General features: G+C 40.2%; 2 protein-coding genes across 2 annotated transcripts in view; one reads left to right on the forward strand and one right to left on the reverse strand.

The window, feature by feature from the left end:
- LOC137288742 (ammonium transporter Rh type A-like) overlaps window positions 1-9,351 on the forward strand; it is a 28,422-nt gene extending 19,071 nt beyond the window's left edge. Inside the window, exons 3-9 of the mRNA XM_067820808.1 lie at window positions 2,781-2,931; window positions 3,526-3,670; window positions 4,850-5,013; window positions 6,631-6,768; window positions 6,951-7,084; window positions 8,360-8,538; window positions 8,957-9,351. Of these exons, the coding sequence (XP_067676909.1) occupies window positions 2,781-2,931; window positions 3,526-3,670; window positions 4,850-5,013; window positions 6,631-6,768; window positions 6,951-7,084; window positions 8,360-8,538; window positions 8,957-9,153 (1,108 nt within the window). The 3' untranslated portion in view covers window positions 9,154-9,351. The remainder of the gene's footprint in view (window positions 1-2,780; window positions 2,932-3,525; window positions 3,671-4,849; window positions 5,014-6,630; window positions 6,769-6,950; window positions 7,085-8,359; window positions 8,539-8,956) is intronic.
- Window positions 1-22,407, reverse strand: part of LOC137288864 (small ribosomal subunit protein eS25-like) — a 222,276-nt gene that overhangs the window by 127,724 nt on the left and 72,145 nt on the right. The gene's annotated exons all lie outside the window — the stretch shown is intronic.

The raw sequence follows: 22,407 nt of genomic DNA on the forward strand, positions 1-22,407 counted from the left end.
CATCTTGATAAGTCATTTCAAATTGTACATAACCGTTTGAAAAGCAATTTATATGATATTGTAATCGCTTTGCTTGGGGCCATCATTGGGATTCGAACCCGGATCTTGGCATGTTAACCATAACACATGTTGACATCACAAGTTCTAGCATTTAAAATCGCCAAATTGCAATTTGGCCCAGTCACTTCAAGTTTCATTCGTGTTTTGCAGATATTCATTGAGTTACATACCAGTTTGTTCACAAATCTGTTGCTCGCTTATGTTTGCCTCGTAGAGACGGGTAGCAGCAGTGCATCTGAGCGAGTGGTTCGTTTTCCTTCCTTCAATTCCGGCTTCAGCACATATTCTCTTCACCGTTGTCTGGATTGTGTTGTGGCCCATGGGCGACTCTAGGTACCATTTTCCATCCTTAGGTTTCTTCATCGGGGTGAAGTAAAACGCATTTGCTCGAGTTGAAGATGGTAGGCTGGAAAGTTAAATTGTGTTGACATAGAATCAATTAAGTATGAAATGTTTGCATTTGTCATTTATATGCCCCTAAACCAATGCGTGCAATCATCATCAGGGAGTAAAATTATAAGACAATTTACATGCAGTATGGGTCAAGTCACCCGCATGATGTGATTAAATGAGTGGTATATCTAAAGAATGTATAACATGTATCAGAAATGTATCAGAAAACATCTAATACATACCAAAGTGACTTGTACTTCATGAAAAGGCGCACATAACATCGTTCCGGGTTCTTGGTATTTTCATACGCTCGCACCTTTTTCTTCTGCAGTTTCCTGTCTTTCACTCCCCCGGCATTTGTCTTAGAGACGTCTTCCACATACTGCAGGTACCTGCGGCCGTTCTGGTCTGTATGTGGGCCTGTAATCTGAGGTTGTTGGTGTAGTCTTAAACTCCGATGTTCCTTTCCACCTCTCAAGGCGAAGTTAAGTCCTGGAAAATAAAATTCCGTACACAATTATATAATGTTTATCTATTTTGGTCTTATCACGGGATTCAAAATATCCATCCAAACTTTGTTTGGTTTGGTTTGCCTCAAAGTGAAGTCGGGCATTTTGTTCCAGTTAATCACATTTATTTTCGATGTGAAGGTTTGATTGTAAATGCCAAAATTGCTAATATCCGACTTTTCGACAGGGAAATCAAATGCAAAATGCAACTCACCAGTTAAGTAGAGGACTGTGTCCAGGAGTTTTTGCGGCGTGCCTTCTCCAAGAGCCCCCTTCTCCCACAGAGTGTTCTCCTCGTCTCGAGTTATCACCTCTGTAGGTTTTCTCACGTCTGCTCCAAGACCAGCTGTGGACCTCTCACGCATGCATGCGTCCAGTGCCTGTCTGCTGTCCTGGAACTCTTCGCCTTCCATCAGATTGTAAGGAGATTTGTTAGCTTTCAAGTGTGACGCTATTGCCGTGAATAGCCCATACACAGTAACAGCTGGGTAGCAAGTCCCGTCCACTTTCCTCGCCTCGAATAGGAAATACTTTAGGGCTGTATTTATATCTTTAGCAGTCATATCCAGCAAGTCTTCAGTCAAGACGGACGACGACAGCGCGATGTTTGCATCCATTGACCTCGTCCGACGCTCTTCTTGCCATCGCCTGAATACTCCTTTCGCCCAATCATTTTTGTACCTTGTCGTTCTTGGAACACATCGAGATAATTTCCTTTCAATATCTTCCTCAGTCAAAGGTGCCGCGAAACGGAACAGAAAAATCATCATCATCATCATCATCATCATCATCATCATCAGCAGCAGCAGCAGCAGCAGCAGCAGCAGCATTGTCATCATCTTTCTTAAACTGCGACTGTGTTAAAAACATTTCGTCTTCGCTCTGGTTTGCCATGGTTAGCAATGAGCGGATTCAAGTAACCACGTGGTATATAACTGACTCACTCACAAAAAACACGTGCACTGCGTGAAAATCCCGTGCGTTTTCTAACTTGTGCATTAGAGTTGCGACATTGCTGTCATTCCGAATGTTCGCGGTATAGTGAGGTCCTAATTCCTTATAACGCAATATTTAAAATGACGGTTTATAAGCAAGAGAAAAAACTTCTCCTCAGTTTTGGTAGAGAATGTAAACCTGAGGGGTAGGGAAATCCCGAGGGGCGTAGCCCCGAGGGATTTCCCTACCCCTCAGGTTTACATTCTCTACCAAAACTTCGGAGGCGTTTTTTCTCCTATACATAACGACAGGGGACCCCAGAAATGGGCTTCACACATTGTACCCATGTAGAGAATCAAACCCGGCTCTTCGGCGTGACGAGCCAACGCTTTAACTATTAGGCTACCCCAAAGCCCCGGAAGACACAGACACATTATTTGCTAAAAACGTCCATGACATGAAGTAGTGACGAAGTTGCAACTCTATTTAATAGGGGATCAGTGGACCAGAAAAATCGATGTAAAGAATAAAACTAACAAGTATTCCTTACAGTACAAAATGTGTTCATGTTCTAACAACTAAATGTCTTTCTTCCGTTTGGGGTCCGGGTAGGAATCCTTCAGTGACCAACCCAGGCTTGTAAGGGTTCGGGTGGTGAAGCTGGCAGACTTGGTAGACACATGTCACAATATCATATTTGCGTAGATCGATGCTTAGGATATCAGTCACTGGTTTGTCCGGTGAGGATTCGATTATTTACCGATCACAATTAAACAGACAGAATCATGCAAAGTACAGCGTTGTACAATAAACCACTGAACAATAAAATCCAATAAAAACAATTGTCAAAGACTTGTAAGCTTAACAATCACTTTTTTCCAGGATGTTGACTGCCGACTTCGCTGCAGCCGCTGTCCTCATCACCTTCGGTGCGTTGCTGGGGAAGACGAGTCCGTTGCAGTTGGTGCTCATTGCTATCATTGAGATCGTATTCTTCTCCGCCAACGAATGGGTTGGCGTTACGTACTTCAGGGTGAGTTGAGTCAGATTGTGTTTGTCTCAACCATAAATTAATCCGCGGACCAGTGCTGGACTCACTGATCGAATAATCGATATCCATGAAAAACGTTAAACATCAAATTCAACTTAGTTGTATGTTTTTATTGTTATGATCGTGTTATGTTTTGTTTGTGTTTTAAACTGTAATATCAAAATAACTTCAAATATCAATACTACAGACAGTGCAATCCATGTACATTCAAATAATTTCTTGAAGACAAATAATGAAATCTGAAATGCTTTCTATATCGTGGATACTTGTATTACCATGCGTTATGTGTTAGTTTCAAGGAAATAGACTTCGTGAAAATTAACTTGAGTCCAACTTAGCCTTGTAAGGAATACAAGAATGTATTCAGCTATACGTTACTGTCTGAGATTAAATATAGATATCAGTTGTATCTGTTTTTACGACACGCTACGCCACACGCCACGAAAATGTACACTTCGAATCGAGGTTGATTGAATGCAGTTTTCTGCCGCAGATAATACTGAAGTCGTGAGCTGTCTCTCATGAAGCTAATGAATATATCCTTCTGATATAACGAACTCCTTTTGACTGTTCCAGGCGGTGGATGTAGGCGGGTCTATGTTTGTTCACGCCTTTGGTGCTTACTTCGGCCTGACCATTGCTCGGGTCTTGTACTCTGAAGACGTCCATAAATCCACGAAAGAGGGATCGGTGTATCACTCGGATCTCTTCGCCATGATTGGTACGTTGTGATTACCATTCGCATAGGTATCCGGTGGTTTTACCTTTAGACGACTCTGACGGCTTGGTCGTATGAGGCATGAGGCGTAGCTGTTTGCTGAGTAGAGTTTCTCTCATTTAGCACTCATGTCTGGATCTGCTCGCTTTTAGAGGCACCTGTTGCTCAATGGCGGTGGGGGTGGGTTTGAGATAGTTGGCCATTTGGGTATAGCAGAAATTATGCTCTTGACCGCAGAAGTTTGGTTTGTCAGCACCTTCTTCTTTGTTTGTACTGTTACGGTTAAGACTTGCCGTGACTAGCAAAATGTAACACTAAGAAGTTTGCAGTTTTCAATAATTTGTATTCAGCGAAAAAAAACAACAAAAAACAAAAAAAAACAAACCAACAAAACACAAATATAATGTCCACTCACCGACGTCTTGGTTTGAGAGTGAGAAACATGTATGCAGAGTGTAACACAGCAAGTGGTCAGGCAGCAGTTATGTAGGTCAAGCGTTGACGAAGGCAGTTTGATATTGCTCCAGGTAATTTCAACACACCATCCAGCCCTTATATACAAAGACACTCTTTCAAGAAAATTCAAGCACATACGACCATCGCCACTAACGTAGAATTCTCTCGGCCAGCCTCCCGGGAGTCAAAAGTTAATCAAAACACAAAGTCATGGGGAGGTAACTCTAAAGCGCTACCTTAAAGGCCTCCAGCCAAAATACTAAAAGTACTGAACATTTATGATAAGAAATGTGACCCATAATAACTATCATTCAAAACGCTAAACGTTATGACCCAATAATAATTATTACTTAATTAATAATACAATTTACAGAAAATACACTCTCGAAACAGTACGGAAGTGCATATGAATGAACATCTACATTAAGCAGCGTGAGACACAAGTGGAATACAGTTTCAAGCAGTAGGGTAGCCTACTGGTCGTTCACTGAAAACCCTGTTCGATACTTTCTCTAAATACGTTCAGCTGTAAGAGCGAGTGGTTAAGTAGTGGTTTACGCCGCTTTTAGGGGAATCGAACCTGGATCTTCAGCGTGACGAGCGAACTCTTTAGCCCCATTAGTTGTAAGAACATGTCGAGATTACAGTCGAAAGGTTACTCCGCCTCCTCCATAAATTAACCGATACATGCGATTTTCTAGTCTAAGACCTTTACTTTGTGACTAGGTACGATCTTCTTGTGGTTGTTCTGGCCCAGTTTCAACAGCGCTCTCGCACCAGACGACGACCAACACCGCGCCGTGCTCAACACCTACTTCGCTCTCGCCTCCTGCTGTGTCGTTACCTTCGCCATCTCTGTGCTGGTCGACGAGAGGGGCAAGCTGGACATGGTAAGTACCTATATGGCATAGAAAATTTACTTTATCATCCCATTCAGTGTTTGACCACCTATAGACAAGAAGGAAAAACAACAGAACACCATGAAATAGAAATAGTATTTTGGACAGAATATAAAACACCGCCAGTTTCACTTTTGGTTGGTTGGTTTGTTGTTCAACGCCGCACTCAGCAATATCCCAGCTATATGGTGGCGGTCTGTGATCAAGTGATCAACAACATGAACATAAATGTATGTAACTGGCATACGATAACATGTGTCTATCAAGTCAGCTAGCATGACCACAAGCAAGTGTCCTTTTATATTTTTATCCAAAGATGTTGAAATATGGTACCTGTTGGTCCCTGCCTTGCGCACGGCATCAATGAATTCAAGGACTGGTCGGCTCGGAGTCAGTACAATGTGTCTAGATGTGGTATTCATGCGTACATGTGGCATTATATTACAGTGCACTAGCTTTGTGAAATCAGCCTAAGTCTGCGCCGGAACAAGCAGCCATCCATACACATGCATGCACACCGTCATATCAGCGACATATTCTTTAGTACGACGTTATTCCTTATTTCATGTCACATCACTCTACATGTTACACAATGGTCTATAGCAATAGCAATTGCTATACGGATATGACAAAGCAGAGGCAAAGTTAAGTGATTTTTTTAATGAAATGGAAATAATATATATTACATTGAAAATATAACGACATACGTACAACTACAAGATGATTTTACTGTACATTTTAAACAATAACTCATCGAAAAACCAATACTATACGTAACGTAAGCAAAGACATTGTTATAAACCCCTCAATATATTAATAAACATCCTGCACACTGGACCCCGTCCCACAGCCTTGGTCCAAGTCTGTACTGAATGCTAAACCCGGGAGTGTATAGGAATCCTTTCCTTCGAAGAAGCAAATCTAAATAAGTGTTGTTTATTATTTTTTAGAAACTAACATTTAAACTGTTAATTTTTACCTTGCAGACTTGCAGATAGGTGTCTGCCCCGTGTAACAATGCGACTGTAACAGTTTGACTAACTCTTACAGTTCATGATAGATAGGTGCAACCTCGAGTGAGTGAGTTAACCATAGGCTTCACACATCTTGGCCATGTGGGACATCAAACCCTTTTCTCCAATGTAACGAGGGAATGTAGAGTTACTGAGTGAGTGAGTGAGTGAGTGAGTGAGAAAGCTTTTACGCCGCAGCAGTATTCCATCAGTATCATGGTGGATGACATGCAAGCCTCATACGGGATATTTGTAATATTCCCTGACCCGTGAAGGTCCCTGGGTAGAACCCATGCTTGCCATGTAAGGCGAGTATACGTGTTATAAGAGGACGACTAACGGGATCGGGTGGTCAGCCCTCTTCAACGGGGCGTAAAGCTAAACTCACTCACTCTCGAAAATATTCCCAATGTTGTCACCAAAATGTACGTGGATAGGTGTACATGAGTGTAGATGAGTGTGAATGACTTTTCATGCAATACACTGTAGTGTTGAAAGGGACGTTCCTACAACTGGAACCACGCTACACCAAAGTTATAGTTGTCCCAGGAAGGTTTCCATACATCCACCACTAATACCTCTCCTCCATCCCTAGGTACACATACAGAACGCCACGCTGGCCGGTGGCGTGGCTGTGGGAACGAGTGCAGACATGATGATCGGACCCTACGGAGCCCTCATCATCGGCTCCGTCGCTGGGATACTGTCAACAGTCGGATATAAGTACATCACGGTAAGACAAAAACAGCAAAGAACAGAAATAACCGCAACTGAATTTTATCAACTTTTTATCAACAGAAACTCTGAATAAGTTTTCAATTATAGAAATGTGACTCACTCACTCACTCACTCACTCACTCACTCACTCTGGAATCAAGCGTTCCTTTATTCTTTGCCCTGTTAATGTTATTTCAGCCGTTCCTAACATCTAAGCTGAAGATTCATGACACGTGTGGGGTCAACAACCTGCACGGCATGCCCGCCATAATGGCTGGAATTGCCGGCGCCATCGCTGCCCTCGTCGCCGACTTCGACAAGTACGGATACAGGTACATCACCATTTGACACCAGAAACACAATTATTTTAGTAAATATTTCAACAATTCCGATACTTGCCTGCACGAAACCGATTTCGGTTGCTTAGCTACTTTCATATAATCTTTTCATTTATAAAATAAGATATGATAGGCCCAAGAATATTGATTAAAGGCAGTTTGGGCGAGCCCTACTTTTTGCATATCGTCCCCTTTGGGCGTAAGGGAGCGATTTCAATACAAGCTTAGCTACTGTGCTAATATCTATTCACTGATGAAATATATGATAGGTAGAAGAATATCGATTAAAGGCACTTTTGACTTAACGAACCCTGTATTATATGATATATTTTATTAATATCCTTTTCTTGGCGTGGGAAAACGACTTCGACATAGACTTACATAATGCTACGATGAGCATCTTTCAGTGTAAATTATGAATATAATGGGTACGAGACAGGCTTTACATTACGTTTCTTGGGGTTTGGGAGCCGATTTGGGCACAGATTGAGCGCTCTGAACATATTTGTTCATGTGTAAGTGATATTAGACACTGTTGAGAAGACAACTAGCTCAAGCAAAATGTTATGGAATTTAGTTACATAATTTGGTTGGTCTGTTTTTTATTTTTAGTACACGACAAAGGAATTTAAACCAACATAAACCATTATGGATGTTGTCCGTAGAAATCAGTCCTACATTTGGTTGGTGGTTTGAGTGGCGAGATTCTGTCTTTTCTGTTCAAAGCAGAAATACCAGATGAAGCCATGTTGTCCGCTCAATCATGTCGTCTGATATGGCAACCCGTGAAGATCTGCATAACCATTAATCTTCTTTACCTCATGTTTGTCCTAAAGAGGCGACTGACAGGATCAGGCGGACAGGCTGACTTAGTTGACTCATGCAAAGTATTAAATTAGCCCCAAACCCAGCCAGACATCAGCCCAAAATGGATTTAACCAGACCAGACACCAAGAATTCATTCATACATATGGAATATCTCAAATTTGCACCAAACCGTCGGGATGGCTAAATTTGGACCGTCCGTCAGAAATCTAGAGACTTCTCGGGCTGTCTGAATGGCCTTATTTTTCATACGCGGCACATGTCATCGTGTCCAAATTACATCGATGTTCATGCTGTTGATCGCTGGAGTGTCTGGTCCAGACCTGATTGTATACAGACTGCCGTCATGTACTGTAAATCTTCCCTCTAGTGTGACAGCATAAACATATTTGTTACAATTAATGCTAATATGTTAATATAAAGATAACAATATTTGTGGTTCAGCTTATACGAACAGTTTCCTGCCCGAGTGCCGCTCGCCAACACGACAGAGTTCGACGAGATTCATAGGAACGTGGATGTCTCCCCGGGGCTGGGCAGGTCGGCAGGGGAGCAGGCAGGCTATCAGGTGCTGGCCCTTGCTGTCACCCTCATCGTTGCCGTTGTAGGAGGTCTCATCACAGGTAGGGAATGAACAGTCGTACTGTTTAATGAACTGAAAGAGTTTATAGGAATGAGGTGGGTGGTTGGGTTGTTAAAGCGTTCTCTCGACAGGCCGAAATTTCCGCTTGGGTACAATAAGCCCTTTCTGGTATCTTCTGTTATAAAACAATTATTTTCAACTGGATTTTGAGATGTTTGACAAGAATTAGGAATATACCCGAAATTCATCAAATCATTTACTCAAGGATTAAAAGTTATGGCAAAAACAATTACCTGTTTCAAGCAGGTGTGACATTTACCTAATGTTTACCACAAAATATCCATTCAAATTCTATCTGACAGTGTTAAATGTGTGAAAATATAGAGTAGGATCACGGTGCTCATTTCCGGTTTCCCCCACTGTGATGTCGCTAAACCCATACTGACTATCATTTCCAGGTCTAATTGTCCGGTGCGTGCCGGGCCTGGGACAGCTGAAGGCTCACCATCTGTTCGAGGACGAGTCGGTGTGGAATACCCCGGATGAAGAAGATCCTCCCAGACAGGAAATGACTATGTTTGGCAAGAAGAACATTGTAAACGAGAGTGGCGCGCCCTTGATGACTGGGGACAGGACTAATGGGACAAATGCATAATACCCATATGTTTAATACTGTTCACGAGTAAACACGGCCAAAGCGTCTGTTTTAGTAACCGTTTTGCCATGGTGCACTCTGTAAGGAGAGAATGTTAAAAGAAAGCTGAGTCTCATAGCTGGACATGTAAAACACACATTTGGCTGTAGATAAATGTTTGATCATTAAAGAAACCTAAACGGCTATAACTGTCTAAAACTGGCGGAATCCCAAAATTCCTTGTGTTTATATGGATATCGGCATCTCTTATTCCCTGCCCCCAACTATATGACATATGAAAATAAGGAAAGGCGTAATGCGTAAACTGTACAACTATGAACATTTTTTGTAGGGAAATCCCGAAGTCTGTTGACTTAAATTTATACATGTATTTTAACTGGTGTTAGAGTTGAACTTTTACATCGAAAGATATGACAGCTCCTTAAGTCCCATTGTGGTGAAACAATCGAGTCTATGACGGGTAACTTAAATAATGTTCGTATATACCCAAGAACACGTGTCATCACAGCCTGCCCAGGAGTGCGTCAGCTATCAACCTGTTGCCGGGTTTTCGAATCCAAGAGCCAGATGAGTTTGGAGTTCGAGGTTTGCCAGCACCATCCCGTGATCTTGTACCTACACTTGCATCTTAGAACATCTGAGCGACGATGCCTGACGTCTTGAAAGATTTGGTTTGATTTAATCATAGCTTCATGGCGTCACAGTGCGTTCCTAACCTCACGCCCTGTCGTAACTCTGATATTAACCATAGGCTTACGAATGTCATTGCGCTACGAACGCTTTGTGCATTGGGGTGCCGATCTGACTTTAGGTCCAGACCTACCGTAACACTATTGTAACGAATGTAGTAGAATCGCTACGAATACTTTGTGGATCGGGACCAGATCTGTGATACTGAGTTTGGTGTAATATTTGGTATCATTCTAGCTTCAAGTGCTGTCAATCTGTATATGAGTCTCGCCATGATCACCCATCTTGACATGCACCTCCATGTATTCATAACATAAGACTCATTTATGTAAATACATCTGAACGTCAACCTGGCATTCAAAGCATATACATGTGTAGGGTAAGATTAAGCCTTGTAGCTTCTTTCCATGGTGCAGTATTGAATTGTGATATCGACGCAAACATACAATTCAGTGTTGTTTCGTTGATGTTTTATACCGTCCCCAGTACTTGATATGAATGACAAATGTTAGCATATAGTGCCACTGCTTTATCCAGCGCAGTGTCTGTCATCATCAGGGTACCCGAGGGACTTCAAGTGAGTTTTAGTTTTATTCTCTTGGCTTGTCCATTGGTATGGACAGAGGGTTCGGTCAGTCCCGAAATCCCGACTCCTGGACCAGTCAGTGTTTAATGGTATATACTGAGAGAAACAAATAACGGGACACAACAAAAATTGAACCGTTCCTTTACTATTTTCCATTTTGTATCACCAGCTTTGTATAGCGCTATAAGAGGAAGTCTGGGAATAAGTAAAGGACCACTGCCATGAAGAGGTGTTACCTTATAATATAATCAATATAATCTTTCATGTGCCATACTGTTCAGGTGGAACTAATAATGACAACATCTGTGCATTACATGGACGTCAGCTTTGGGGTACCACCGGTCAGCTGACCAAACAAGCTTCACAGTATGGGGGCACCATAAAATATTATTCGTGTTTTCCTTTAAACTCGCGTACACGAATGAAACGTTTGGCAGTCACGACTTAACAAACGTTAATATGTAGGGAATGCGTATTACCGGAAATCGGTGCTCTTGGCTGATGCCACAAACTGGATAGAGGAATTATGGGAAAATTATGGTGGAATGGCTTAACTTACTGACCCGTAAATGAAAATGTTAGGTTCAAAATATCATTAAATAATGTTTGTACAACTTATTATATTGACTCCATTTATAACCTTTATGCGATTAATGGACAGTTAGGATCAGAAAAGTCCCAACAACAACGCCATTCCACTCAGCGCTCATAACGACAAGACGATCGCAGACTCTAGGGTCTAAATTTTCAAAGGTCTCTCAGATCTGAGATAGTCGTAAGTGCCATACAGTAACATTACTTACGTCCTGCTTAGCGCTAAGAGAGCTTCGAAAATCTAGGCCAAGTACTTGGACGTAGGTTTACCACAGCCGACGTTCTATCATGTCTACCGTCACTGTGCAGCAGTCCTGAGAAGTAGTTTAGTCCAGGAGTTGATGCGTTCGCTTGTCCCACGGAATTCGGGGGTTAAATAAATCCACGCATGCGTACAATATGTGAAGCACATTTGTGGTGATATTGCTATAATTGTGAGATAGACGCAGAAACGTGAGGCCATCGTTGGATGGTATTGGTACTAGCAGCAGCATAAAACTCACTCTCTTGCCTGATTCGTTAATGTTCAATGTTACAAATTATAGTATTTTATGTGGAACTGCAACCTCACTTCTAAAGTGAGCATGCTGAGAATGGTGTTTGATATATTAGGTCGCAAAGCAGGTTCATATATATCGCGTATATCACGACATGAATAGTTAATAATATAATCATTAACATTAATGCACACAATCCAGTGGTATTCGGTTCTAAAGTGTGCGCAACCCTTCCCTCTGTCAAAGGGGACGGTGTGTGAAACCCATTTCTGGTGTCCTCCGCCGTGACATTTTGCTGGAATATTGCTAAAGGAGGCGTACAACCATGCTCACACATTCACTTTATCTACAAAATCCACATTCATCCGGGTTCAAATTCAACGGTGTCGATCTCACCAGAGCTTTCACATAGATGATTCATTCACTACTGTTACATACCGGCTCTTGCCGGATGAAATAATCCATGGTACATAGGAATCTGCTATGTTTATAACATAATAGATAAGTACTTTCTCTGACGACTTCGTATTCTGTGGTCACCACTAACATACCTTACGTTATTCTAGACATTTTAAAAAACTTTTTTGAATTATTATTATTATTATTAATTTTTATTTTCTAAAAAAAACGTGTTTGTTTCGATATTATATGACTACATAACCGGGTTTATGTATTGTACTCCATTTACTCATGTTAGTGACACCATGTCTGTTTTTATGCTCAATTTGTATCGAATAAAATTAATGTGACATTCATTTGCCCATCTCGACTTTTTCTTTGTGTACGTAAATTTAATGAGTGAGTGAGTGAGTTTAGTTTTACGCCGCTTTCAGTAATATTCCTGAATATCGTGGCAAGGGACACCAGAAATGGGATGTACTCATGTGGGGAATCTAACCCCACAAGTGAACGCTTCATCGACTGAGCTACCCGCTGGGATAAATTTGGCATTACTTGTTAACTGAGGAATCAGATATCACGGGTAAACTCATTTACTGATACATCATATATCCAGAATAAACTCATTTACTGATACATCAGATATCCAGAATAAACTCATTTACTGATACATCAGATATCCAGAATAAACTTATTTACTGATACATCAGATATCCAGAATAAACTTATTTACTGATACATCAGATATCCAGAATAAAGTCATTTACTGATACATCAGATATCCAGAATAAACTTATTTACTGATACATCAGATATCCAGAATAAACTCATTTACTGATACATCAGATATCCAGAATAAACTTATTTACTGATACATCAGATATCCAGAATAAACTTATTTACTGATACATCATATATCCAGAATAAAGTCATTTACTGATACATCAGATATCCAGAATAAACTTATTTACTGATACATCAGATATCCAGAATAAACTCATTTACTGATACATCAGATATCCAGAATAAACTTATTTACTGATACATCAGATATCCAGAATAAACTTATTTACTGATACATCATATATCCAGAATAAAGTCATTTACTGATACATCAGATATCCAGAATAAACTTATTTACTGATACATCAGATATCCAGAATAAACTTATTTACTGATACATCAGATATCCAGAATAAACTCATTTACTGATACATCATATATCCAGAATAAACTTATTTACTGATACATCAGATATCCAGAATAAACTTATTTACTGATACATCATATATCCAGAATAAACTTATTTACTGATACATCAGATATCCAGAATAAACTTATTTACTGATACATCATATATCCAGAATAAACTTATTTACTGATACATCATATATCCAGAATAAACTTATTTACTGATACATCATATATCCAGAATAAACCTATTTACTGATACATCATATATCCAGAATAAACTTATTTACTGATACATCAGATATCCAGAATAAACTTTTTTACTGATACATCAGATATCCAGAATAAACTTATTTACTGATACATCAGATATCCAGAATAAACTTATTTACTGATACATCAGATATCCAGAATAAACTTTTTTACTGATACATCAGATATCCAGAATAAACTTATTTACTGATACATCATATATCCAGAATAAACTTTTTTACTGATACATCAGATATCCAGAATAAACTTATTTACTGATACATCAGATATCCAGAATAAACTCATTTACTGATACATCAGATATCCAGAATAAACTTATTTACTGATACATCAGATATCCAGAATAAACTTATTTACTGATACATCATATATCCAGAATAAAGTCATTTACTGATACATCAGATATCCAGAATAAACTTATTTACTGATACATCATATATCCAGAATAAACCTATTTACTGATACATCAGATATCCAGAATAAAGTCATTTACTGATACATCAGATATCCAGAATAAACTTATTTACTGATACATCAGATATCCAGAATAAACTCATTTACTGATACATCAGATATCCAGAATAAACTTATTTACTGATACATCAGATATCCAGAATAAACTCATTTACTGATACATCAGATATCCAGAATAAACTCATTTACTGATACATCAGATATCCAGAATAAACTTATTTACTGATACATCAGATATCCAGAATAAACTTATTTACTGATACATCAGATATCCAGAATAAACCTATTTACTGATACATCATATATCCAGAAAAAATTAAAACGAAATCTTCTTGATTTCAATATGCAAAGTTTGATACTCCTCAAACATTTACCATTAAACATATGATGTCACTTTGTAGGTATCCTTTCATCCTTCATCCTAGCGTGATACCAATATCAATGACGAGCTGCGTTTACAAAACCATGGAAGGTATGGTGTTGATTAACATAGCATTTATATTCAAATATTCAATATGGATTTCGAAAAACAGAAGTACCTTTGACCATTTGGTGTGCTGGGAGAATTTGGAAAAAATGCCATTGTTGACAACATACGTGTAGTGTATGCTCTTATTTTGTTTGTTTTATTTTTATTATTATTAGAAAACGCATGTGGCACATCATGGGCCTCAATTTGTAACTATTTTTACCACAGAAAATTTCAAGTCTGATTATTGTTATTAACATCAGGGAGTCCCTCAAGGCAGCATTTTGTCCCATTTTTAGCATGAGAATACATAGCCTCTCTGAAGTTTTAAATGTTTCAAGTGATGGATCGCTTTTGTGGATAATTTAACTTTCATATCATGGCAGACACATAAATACCACCGAAACATGGCCTCAATTATGTCTAAACAAAATCAATAACTTTTTTATGGGATGTGGAGTTAATGTTCCAAAGGTAAAATCAAATTGCATCCATTTTGTTGGAAATACAAACCTCCGAGTGACCCAGAACTAGTCTTAGGTAGCATTTTCATTAAAAAATGGCATGGTGGCTTTGTTCTTGATTTTCAACCTTTTGACCATACATCCAATATTTGGAAACAAAATGCCTCAAAGTCTAGAACTTTGTGCCTTCGGAACTTCTCCAGCTAACAGCCTGTTTGTGGAAGTTAATGAACTGTGTCTAAAACAACGCCGCTAAAGAACAGTCCTTTCAGTCCGTTTGATTTCATTCGAGACCGATTCGAGACATGTTGGGGGAACAGCTAGGTAAAAATGATAACAGCTGACAGGGGATTACAGCAGGAAACATACATTTTACGTAGTGGCAAATATAACCTCATGTGTCTTATAGCTGGTAACAATTTGGAATCAGAACACGAAGGATGCAGACTGAGTACAGATATACTAATCATAGGACGCGTTCCTTGTTGTTCACAGCTGATTGCGAGGCGAAACTAGACTTCCAATGTTTCCTTGTAAACTGTCTGTAATCCTAAAGACAAAATGTGATCACCAGCATGAGTGAATTTGTGGGTAAGTGAGTTTAGTTTTATCCCACTTTCACCAATATTCCGGCAATATCACGGCCGCATGGTTTAATGGTTACAGCATTTGATCGTCACGGCAAAGACAATGATTCGATTCCTCACATGGGCACAATGTGAAGCCTCCTGGTGACACCACGGGCGGCGGGGTAGCCTGGTGGTGATAGCGTTTGCTCGTCACGCTGAAGACATCGGTTCGAATCCCCAAATGAGTACAGTGTGTGAAACCCATTATGGTGCTGGAATATTGCTAAAAGTGGCATAAAACCAAACTCACTCACTCTGGTGTCCCCGCGTCAGGATATTGCTACATGCAGCTTAAAATCAATCTCACCCACTCCTATCAAATTCTACTTCAAAGATAGTATGGATGAATACCGTGTGATATCACACGAGGTTTATTTTCAACAGTTTCTTGAAACTTGGTGGGGTAGCCTAGTGGTTGAAGCGTTCACTCGTCAAGCCGAAGACCCTGGTTCGATTGATGGTAGGGGATGGATGTGTGAAGTCCATTTCTGGTGTCCCCCGCGGTGATATTGTTGGAATATTGCTAAACGCGACATAAAACTCACTCACACGTTTAACAGTTTCTGTTATGACATCTCTTCTGAACAGCCTCAACAAGGAGCTGAGAATACTTATGCATAAAGAGGTCCTGGATGTTCCTACCAATCATTTCTGACTTAACTTTGCGGTAATGATGCATAAACCCCAAGGATACATTCACTACCTGCTTTTCATAACCTGACTTAAATTTTACGACAAAATGGCAAGTCATTTCCTCCACAGCTTCCGGAACTATCATCGACTTGGGCGCAAATCTGCTGCCGCCTGGTGTCATCCTTGTGGTATGTGTTAAGGGAAGGATATTAAACCGAAAAGCATCTTCTTTCAGAGGGAAATCGACCGTTGTCTTACTTGCGGATAAGGGATAGTACACATTATGGAACTGAAGAGCTCCAGTCGTCTTGCGAAGATTTGATTTGTTCATTAGTTCGTCGGCCAAATCAACAAGGCTCGTATGCTTCCTTGGAACAACGATTTCATCCCAATCATGGATGATAACATATTTTGCAGATCCTATTTGAGACTGACGACAATCATGAATCATGCTTATTTGAGACCAGTAAACAACCTGCTGTTGGTAACTTTGGACATGACTTGCAAACAAAGTACTGTTTCGTAGTTCAACAACACCCTCAGCTTCATACTCTTGGAGTAAACGCACAATGTCTTTTGACTGAGATTCAAGGTAGATTATGAATTTGTCAACTCCAAATATACGACTGAGCTCAATGCTCACAATCAGCCCTGTCAAGTTACTGTAATTGTTTACGAATGATTTGTAACACCCAGTCAAATTGTTCTTTGTCTTCTTGGGATACCACACGGTGATGTTGTTCCTTGGGAAAATGTCACCATGTTTGTGCACCGTGAGAAAGGATGGGTCACCAGCTCCTTTCGGGCGAGGACAGGCGATGTAGCCGTTACAGTATCTGAAGTAGAAAGCAGTATTTACTGATAGTTCGAACTGTTTCAGCCGCATTAAACCACATACCTGGACTGCATCCTGCAGCATTAAACTGAGAAGAGACTTCCGGTCCCGTAACATTTCTTTCTTGAAATCGGGGCTTGACCCCGTGGGTGAGTGAGTGAGTTTTGTTTAACGCCGCGTTTAGCAATATTCCAGTAATATCACGGCAGGAGACAGCCGGGATGGTGACTCAGTGATAAGCAATCCACAGTGACAAACTTTTCCAACCACAACACCAATAAGTTGAAATGGGCATATTAGCGTCTGGACGACTTTAGAGGAAAGATCATAAAGATGTACAGACGTGTTATTGTTAGGGAAAAAAACAAATCAGAAACATTTACTCCTGATATAAATGCAATGAAATCATAGAAAATGTCATTTAGAAAGCTGTAATTCTCTTGTCCACCAACGACAATAACAGGCGCCACATGAAGCTTCAGGAAGCCATTGACATACAGAGACAACAGCCAACAATAAACCAGGATCATGGAACCTACCCACTACGGGTTTGGGACTTAGGTATTTTACACACACATTTCTCATCCTATGTTCATCACCTATGTTCATCATCTATCTTCATCACCTATGTTCATCACCACATCAACAGTCCCCTTGTGTCTTGCATAACTGGCCTCCCTTTCTCACATATACACAAGGTTTCTTAGTAAACTACAGATTATAGCAGTTTTGTTGGGTTGAGCCCGATCCGGAAATACAATCCACACCCCAGAGACAGAATGCCATACCATTCAGTGCCTGAAAAAATAGTTCAGACTTGACATTCTGATTTGTTTAGGGGTGGGTGGTAAAAGCGTTCGCTCGTCACGCCGAAGACCCAGATTCGATTCCCCACATGGGTATATGTGAAGTCACATTTCTCACTCATTCAAGGTGTTCCCCGCCGTGATATTGGTAAAATATTGTTCAACTGCGACGTCAAACCATTCAATGATGTATATCGACAGCATCATTTGCGGTGTATTATCTTGCAAACCCTGCAAGATTCCTGTTATTCCAACCACTTCACAAACGATTTGAGGGTCTGTCTAAATGATACACTGGTTCATGCTCTTGGCTGGTTGGTTGTTCTTACACTGCACTCAGCAATATTTCAGCTATATGGCGGCGGACTGTAAATAATCCAATCAGAACCAGACAATCAGGTGATCAACGCCAAGGGCATCGTTCTACACATCTGGAATACGATGCCATGTGTCAACTAAGTCGCAAGCCTGACCGCCCGATCCCATTAGTAGCCTCGTACGGGTTGAGGCATGGGTTATTGAAGGCCAGTTCGAATCCGAATCCACACGAATCTAATATTTTTTACAACAAATTCGGAATGAACTTTTTTAACATACAGTCTGTCGACGCGTCTGCTCCTTCCACAGTCGTAGCATTGCTGGACGCCAACTGTTGTGATCGTTTTACCATCTCGGTATTGAAGTGTGCACGTAAAGTTGTGCTTAGTGTCTTTTCGAATCAGAGCGATGACCCGAATTATTGGAACTCCATCTTTGTCATCATTGTATCCGGAATAGACAAACGTAACGTTATCATTGACCCACTGGAACCCTCCAAACCTTCGTTTAGCTTCTTCTCCTTTGCTGTCTCTGACACTCTCAAGCAAAGCCATGGAAGATGCCATGGGGTCGTCTTTATGTGAGAAGTCAGGATAACCAAGCCAATCATGTTTCAATTCAGTAGGTGCTTTGACCTTCTGAACCAGCCTTCGTTGTTCTTGTGTAGGGGAAGCCATTTTGCCTAGAGTCCGTTGTCTCTTGTTACCGTAGTCTATTTTGATGTGTAGATAATTCTGAAGAAACGTTATGGATACAATCATGACAATCATTGTAGTCTTTACTCTTTTGGTGATCATGTTGTTGAATCAAGGTCCAAAATGTTTGCGGGAAACAGGGATCTTGCAAGTCCTGCAAATTCAGAAGGACTAATGAGCTCAAATATGACTAGCGCACGTGTTTGTTCATTTGTTATACTTTTCCAAAAAGAAACGCAAATGTTATTTGTATTTTTGATAATTCATAAATTACCTATTGTGTTCAAACAATCGTCAAAATGTCTAACAAAAATGATTATAACTTGGTTATATACGGAGTTCTGCCATGTAGCTGGAACAATCTCAACTCACTCGTTCACTCACCCTACGGCTGCTTGCCTTCGATGTACTCATATAATCGAAATAAGAGGAAACCTTCATGAACGTCCTACAAAGTTTTGTCAAGACTAAATAAACCATGGATGCTGTTCCCATGCTCACTTACCAGGCGTCACTGCTGTCGTCTGCTCTCGTGAGCGGACACTGCTTCTAAATGATACACGAGTGCAAGAATAATATATCATCAACACCACTTGTATTGACAGGTTCAGACAAAAGGAACTCTTCTGGTCACAGCAGTCATGTACAATTGTTTTCATTTACATTGAGGTATTTTTTTTTCATTTTCAGTTTGCACAGTATCTAACATTTATCAAAAAGACAAAAGGCAGTAGGATCTGCGGAAACCGCTGCTGCCGGGTCAGTTTACTGATGCAAACTCTCTGAAAAGTGAACGTTGTGCGAGAACTGCGCTTGAGCGATCAGTGCTGTAAAGTTACTTAAAACTTGTTACCCGGTGGTGTGAATTCAAGTGCAAACACGTCGATGGTTTGGACCAGTTTTCAGCTACCCATGTTTATCTTAAGAGGCGACTAACGGGATCGGGTTTTCAGGCTTTCTGACGCATGCTCATTGTATGCTCATGGTGTTGATCACTGGATTGTCTGGTACAGGCCCGATTATTTACATGCCGCCGCCACTTAGCTGGAATATTGCTGAGTGCGGTGTTAAAGTTAAACTAAAAGAAGGAAACACCACAACAAACTCATCTCGTTAAAGACGCACCCACAACTAAGAATTTTCCTTTCTGAGAAGAGTGCCCGTAAAGATCCGGGATAGAATAGGTCTCCGGCAACCCATGCTTGTCACAAAAGGCGACTGTAAAAGGCAACTAACTTAGGTCGCTGACTTGGTTCCCAAATGCACAGGTCGGTGCTCATGCTGTTGATCACTGGATTGTCCGATCCAAACTCGTTTATGTACAGACCGCCACCATACCGCTGGAATATTACTGGAGTGCGACGTAAATCTAAACTTACTCACCTTTCCTGAGATGTCATTCGATGGGGATACAGAACTGCTCCTGGTGAATATGGAATTGTAGTGCACTGACATTTGTACATCGATGCCAAGTATGGATATATCGTTATCATACTCCGCGCTACATTGTCACGAGTTGTTGAAGTAGTATTGACCCACTGACCTGGAAATAAGCTATATTCATATTCATTACCACTGTGGGCAGTGGGGTTGTCTTGTGGTTAAGGCGTTCGCTCGTCACACCGAGGACCAGGTTTTGATTTCTAACATAGGCAAAATGTGTGAAGTCCATTTCTGGGGTTCCCCGCCGTGATATTACTGGAATATTGCTAAAGGCGGCGAAAAACCATACTCACTCACTCGCTGATTAACATTGGTCCTGCTTGTTGTATAATTCAGCAGCAAGTTGTTGATGTCTATCCTTACTGGTTATAATAGCCAATTTATATTCAATTACGATGTTGCATACCTAACTGCGATCTCATTGGATGAACAATGGACTTGCATTTGCATGTTTTTGTGACAGATCTCACTCTTGCTGCAGACAAGTTACACAGCTATTACACATTGGGTTTCTGTTGGTAGTATACAATTAAGCAGTTTATGTTGTAGTAAATCAAAGCTACGAAAGCCTTTCAATAATAAGATTTTTTCCCCTAAATGCAAAACCAACTATATAGATTTACTACGAACAGGTGTGTATGAATCACTGTCAGATAGTGCTGATAACAGATGTTCGCGAATGGTAAAAGGCTATCCTGAACCACAGGTCACTGATGTGTTCAAATCATGGCACCCATCAATTACCTGGTTGACAAATTTTTATAGGTCATCACTTATAATGACAGAGACTGTCAAGTAAGTTACAGTTACACACGTGTATTGATTGTAAACGAAAGATCTCGCTGAATCAATACGAACCTTCAATTGATTTACCACAATCTGTGACAGTATCTGGCACAAGGATCTGACTTTAGATGACTCGTGATAACGCCAAACAATAAATTATTTCCAGCATTTGCCATTAAATATATTCCATTTATTTAAATAACTTCTTAATTGCCTTTGATGCGACGTTTGGTTTAAGATGTTAACAACGTTATCAAGAAAATGATGTTGTCTCTCCATCACCCCTCTTCATATATTCAACAGACAGAAAATAAATAAATAAATAAATAAATAAATAAATAAATAAATAAATAAATAAATAAATAAATAAATAAATAAATAAATAAATAAATAAATAAATAAATAAATCACTGCGCTGAACATTTTGGAACATTTTATTCGGAATTAATTTTAAAGCCATCCTAAGTTTTTCATCATTCTAGGTTTTTCATTATTCTTCTTATTAATCACAAGCTAATTTAATTGAATACAGCCAAGACAGCTGGTGATATGGTCACAATCAGGATGGTTTGACTCATGAGCTCAACCTTTCCTCTTTTACATGCTGCACAGACTGTGGATTGGACTTTCAGGAAGTGTTGCTTCCCGGAAGCCACCAAGAACTTTCTGTGCAGGGTGTAGACTCCCCAACATTGCAGCCTGATGCATGACTCGGAGTGTCAGACATGCTATGTTCTTGACAACAAATATTGCTCCTCTCCCAGTGACATTGGGGGGCACCATACTTATATCACCAAGGACAGTGGAAGGTCGGAGAACTTGCTGCTTGGGATGTGAGATATTTCGTAAGCGACATCAGCATATTTGCCATTTTTCACTAATCTGGTCAATCACTTTTGCGCATTTGGGAACCAAGTCTTTGAATTTATATGAATATATGAATAAATTTGTTAGTTTATCAATAAGCCAAGTCATGTCGGTTGGCCTGGATAAGTGCGAGGCTGTTTATCACAAACAAACTTAACCTTGACTTCGAGAATATGTCCATCATCACTGGTTCTTTCAGGCCAGGGGCCAGTGGGTAGCCCGATGGCGAAAGTATTCGCTCCTCATGCTCAGGACCCAGGTTCGATTCCCCACAAGGACACAATGTGTGAAGCCCATTTCTTGTGTCCTTGCCATGATATTGCCGGATCATGGCCAAAAGTGCCAAAAGTATCCATGTTTCCATTAGCCATAGCAAAGGAATCACTTAAAGACATAAAGATCTAAAAACCAATGCATGGAGCGCAAGAATAGTTAAAATAATCGAACAAACACAACTGACATACGTGGATGCAGAGGAGGATGCAGGGATGTGCACCCCTGCATTTTTGTCCTTGTTAAATGTCCATTGAAACTTGGGTGAAAATGAAATGTGCACCCCTTCTTTCTCAAAAAGCTGTGTCCGCCCCTGATTGATATGAATATGT

This window comes from Haliotis asinina, chromosome 1, assembly GCF_037392515.1.
Source record: "Haliotis asinina isolate JCU_RB_2024 chromosome 1, JCU_Hal_asi_v2, whole genome shotgun sequence".
Lineage (NCBI taxonomy): Eukaryota > Metazoa > Mollusca > Gastropoda > Lepetellida > Haliotidae > Haliotis > Haliotis asinina.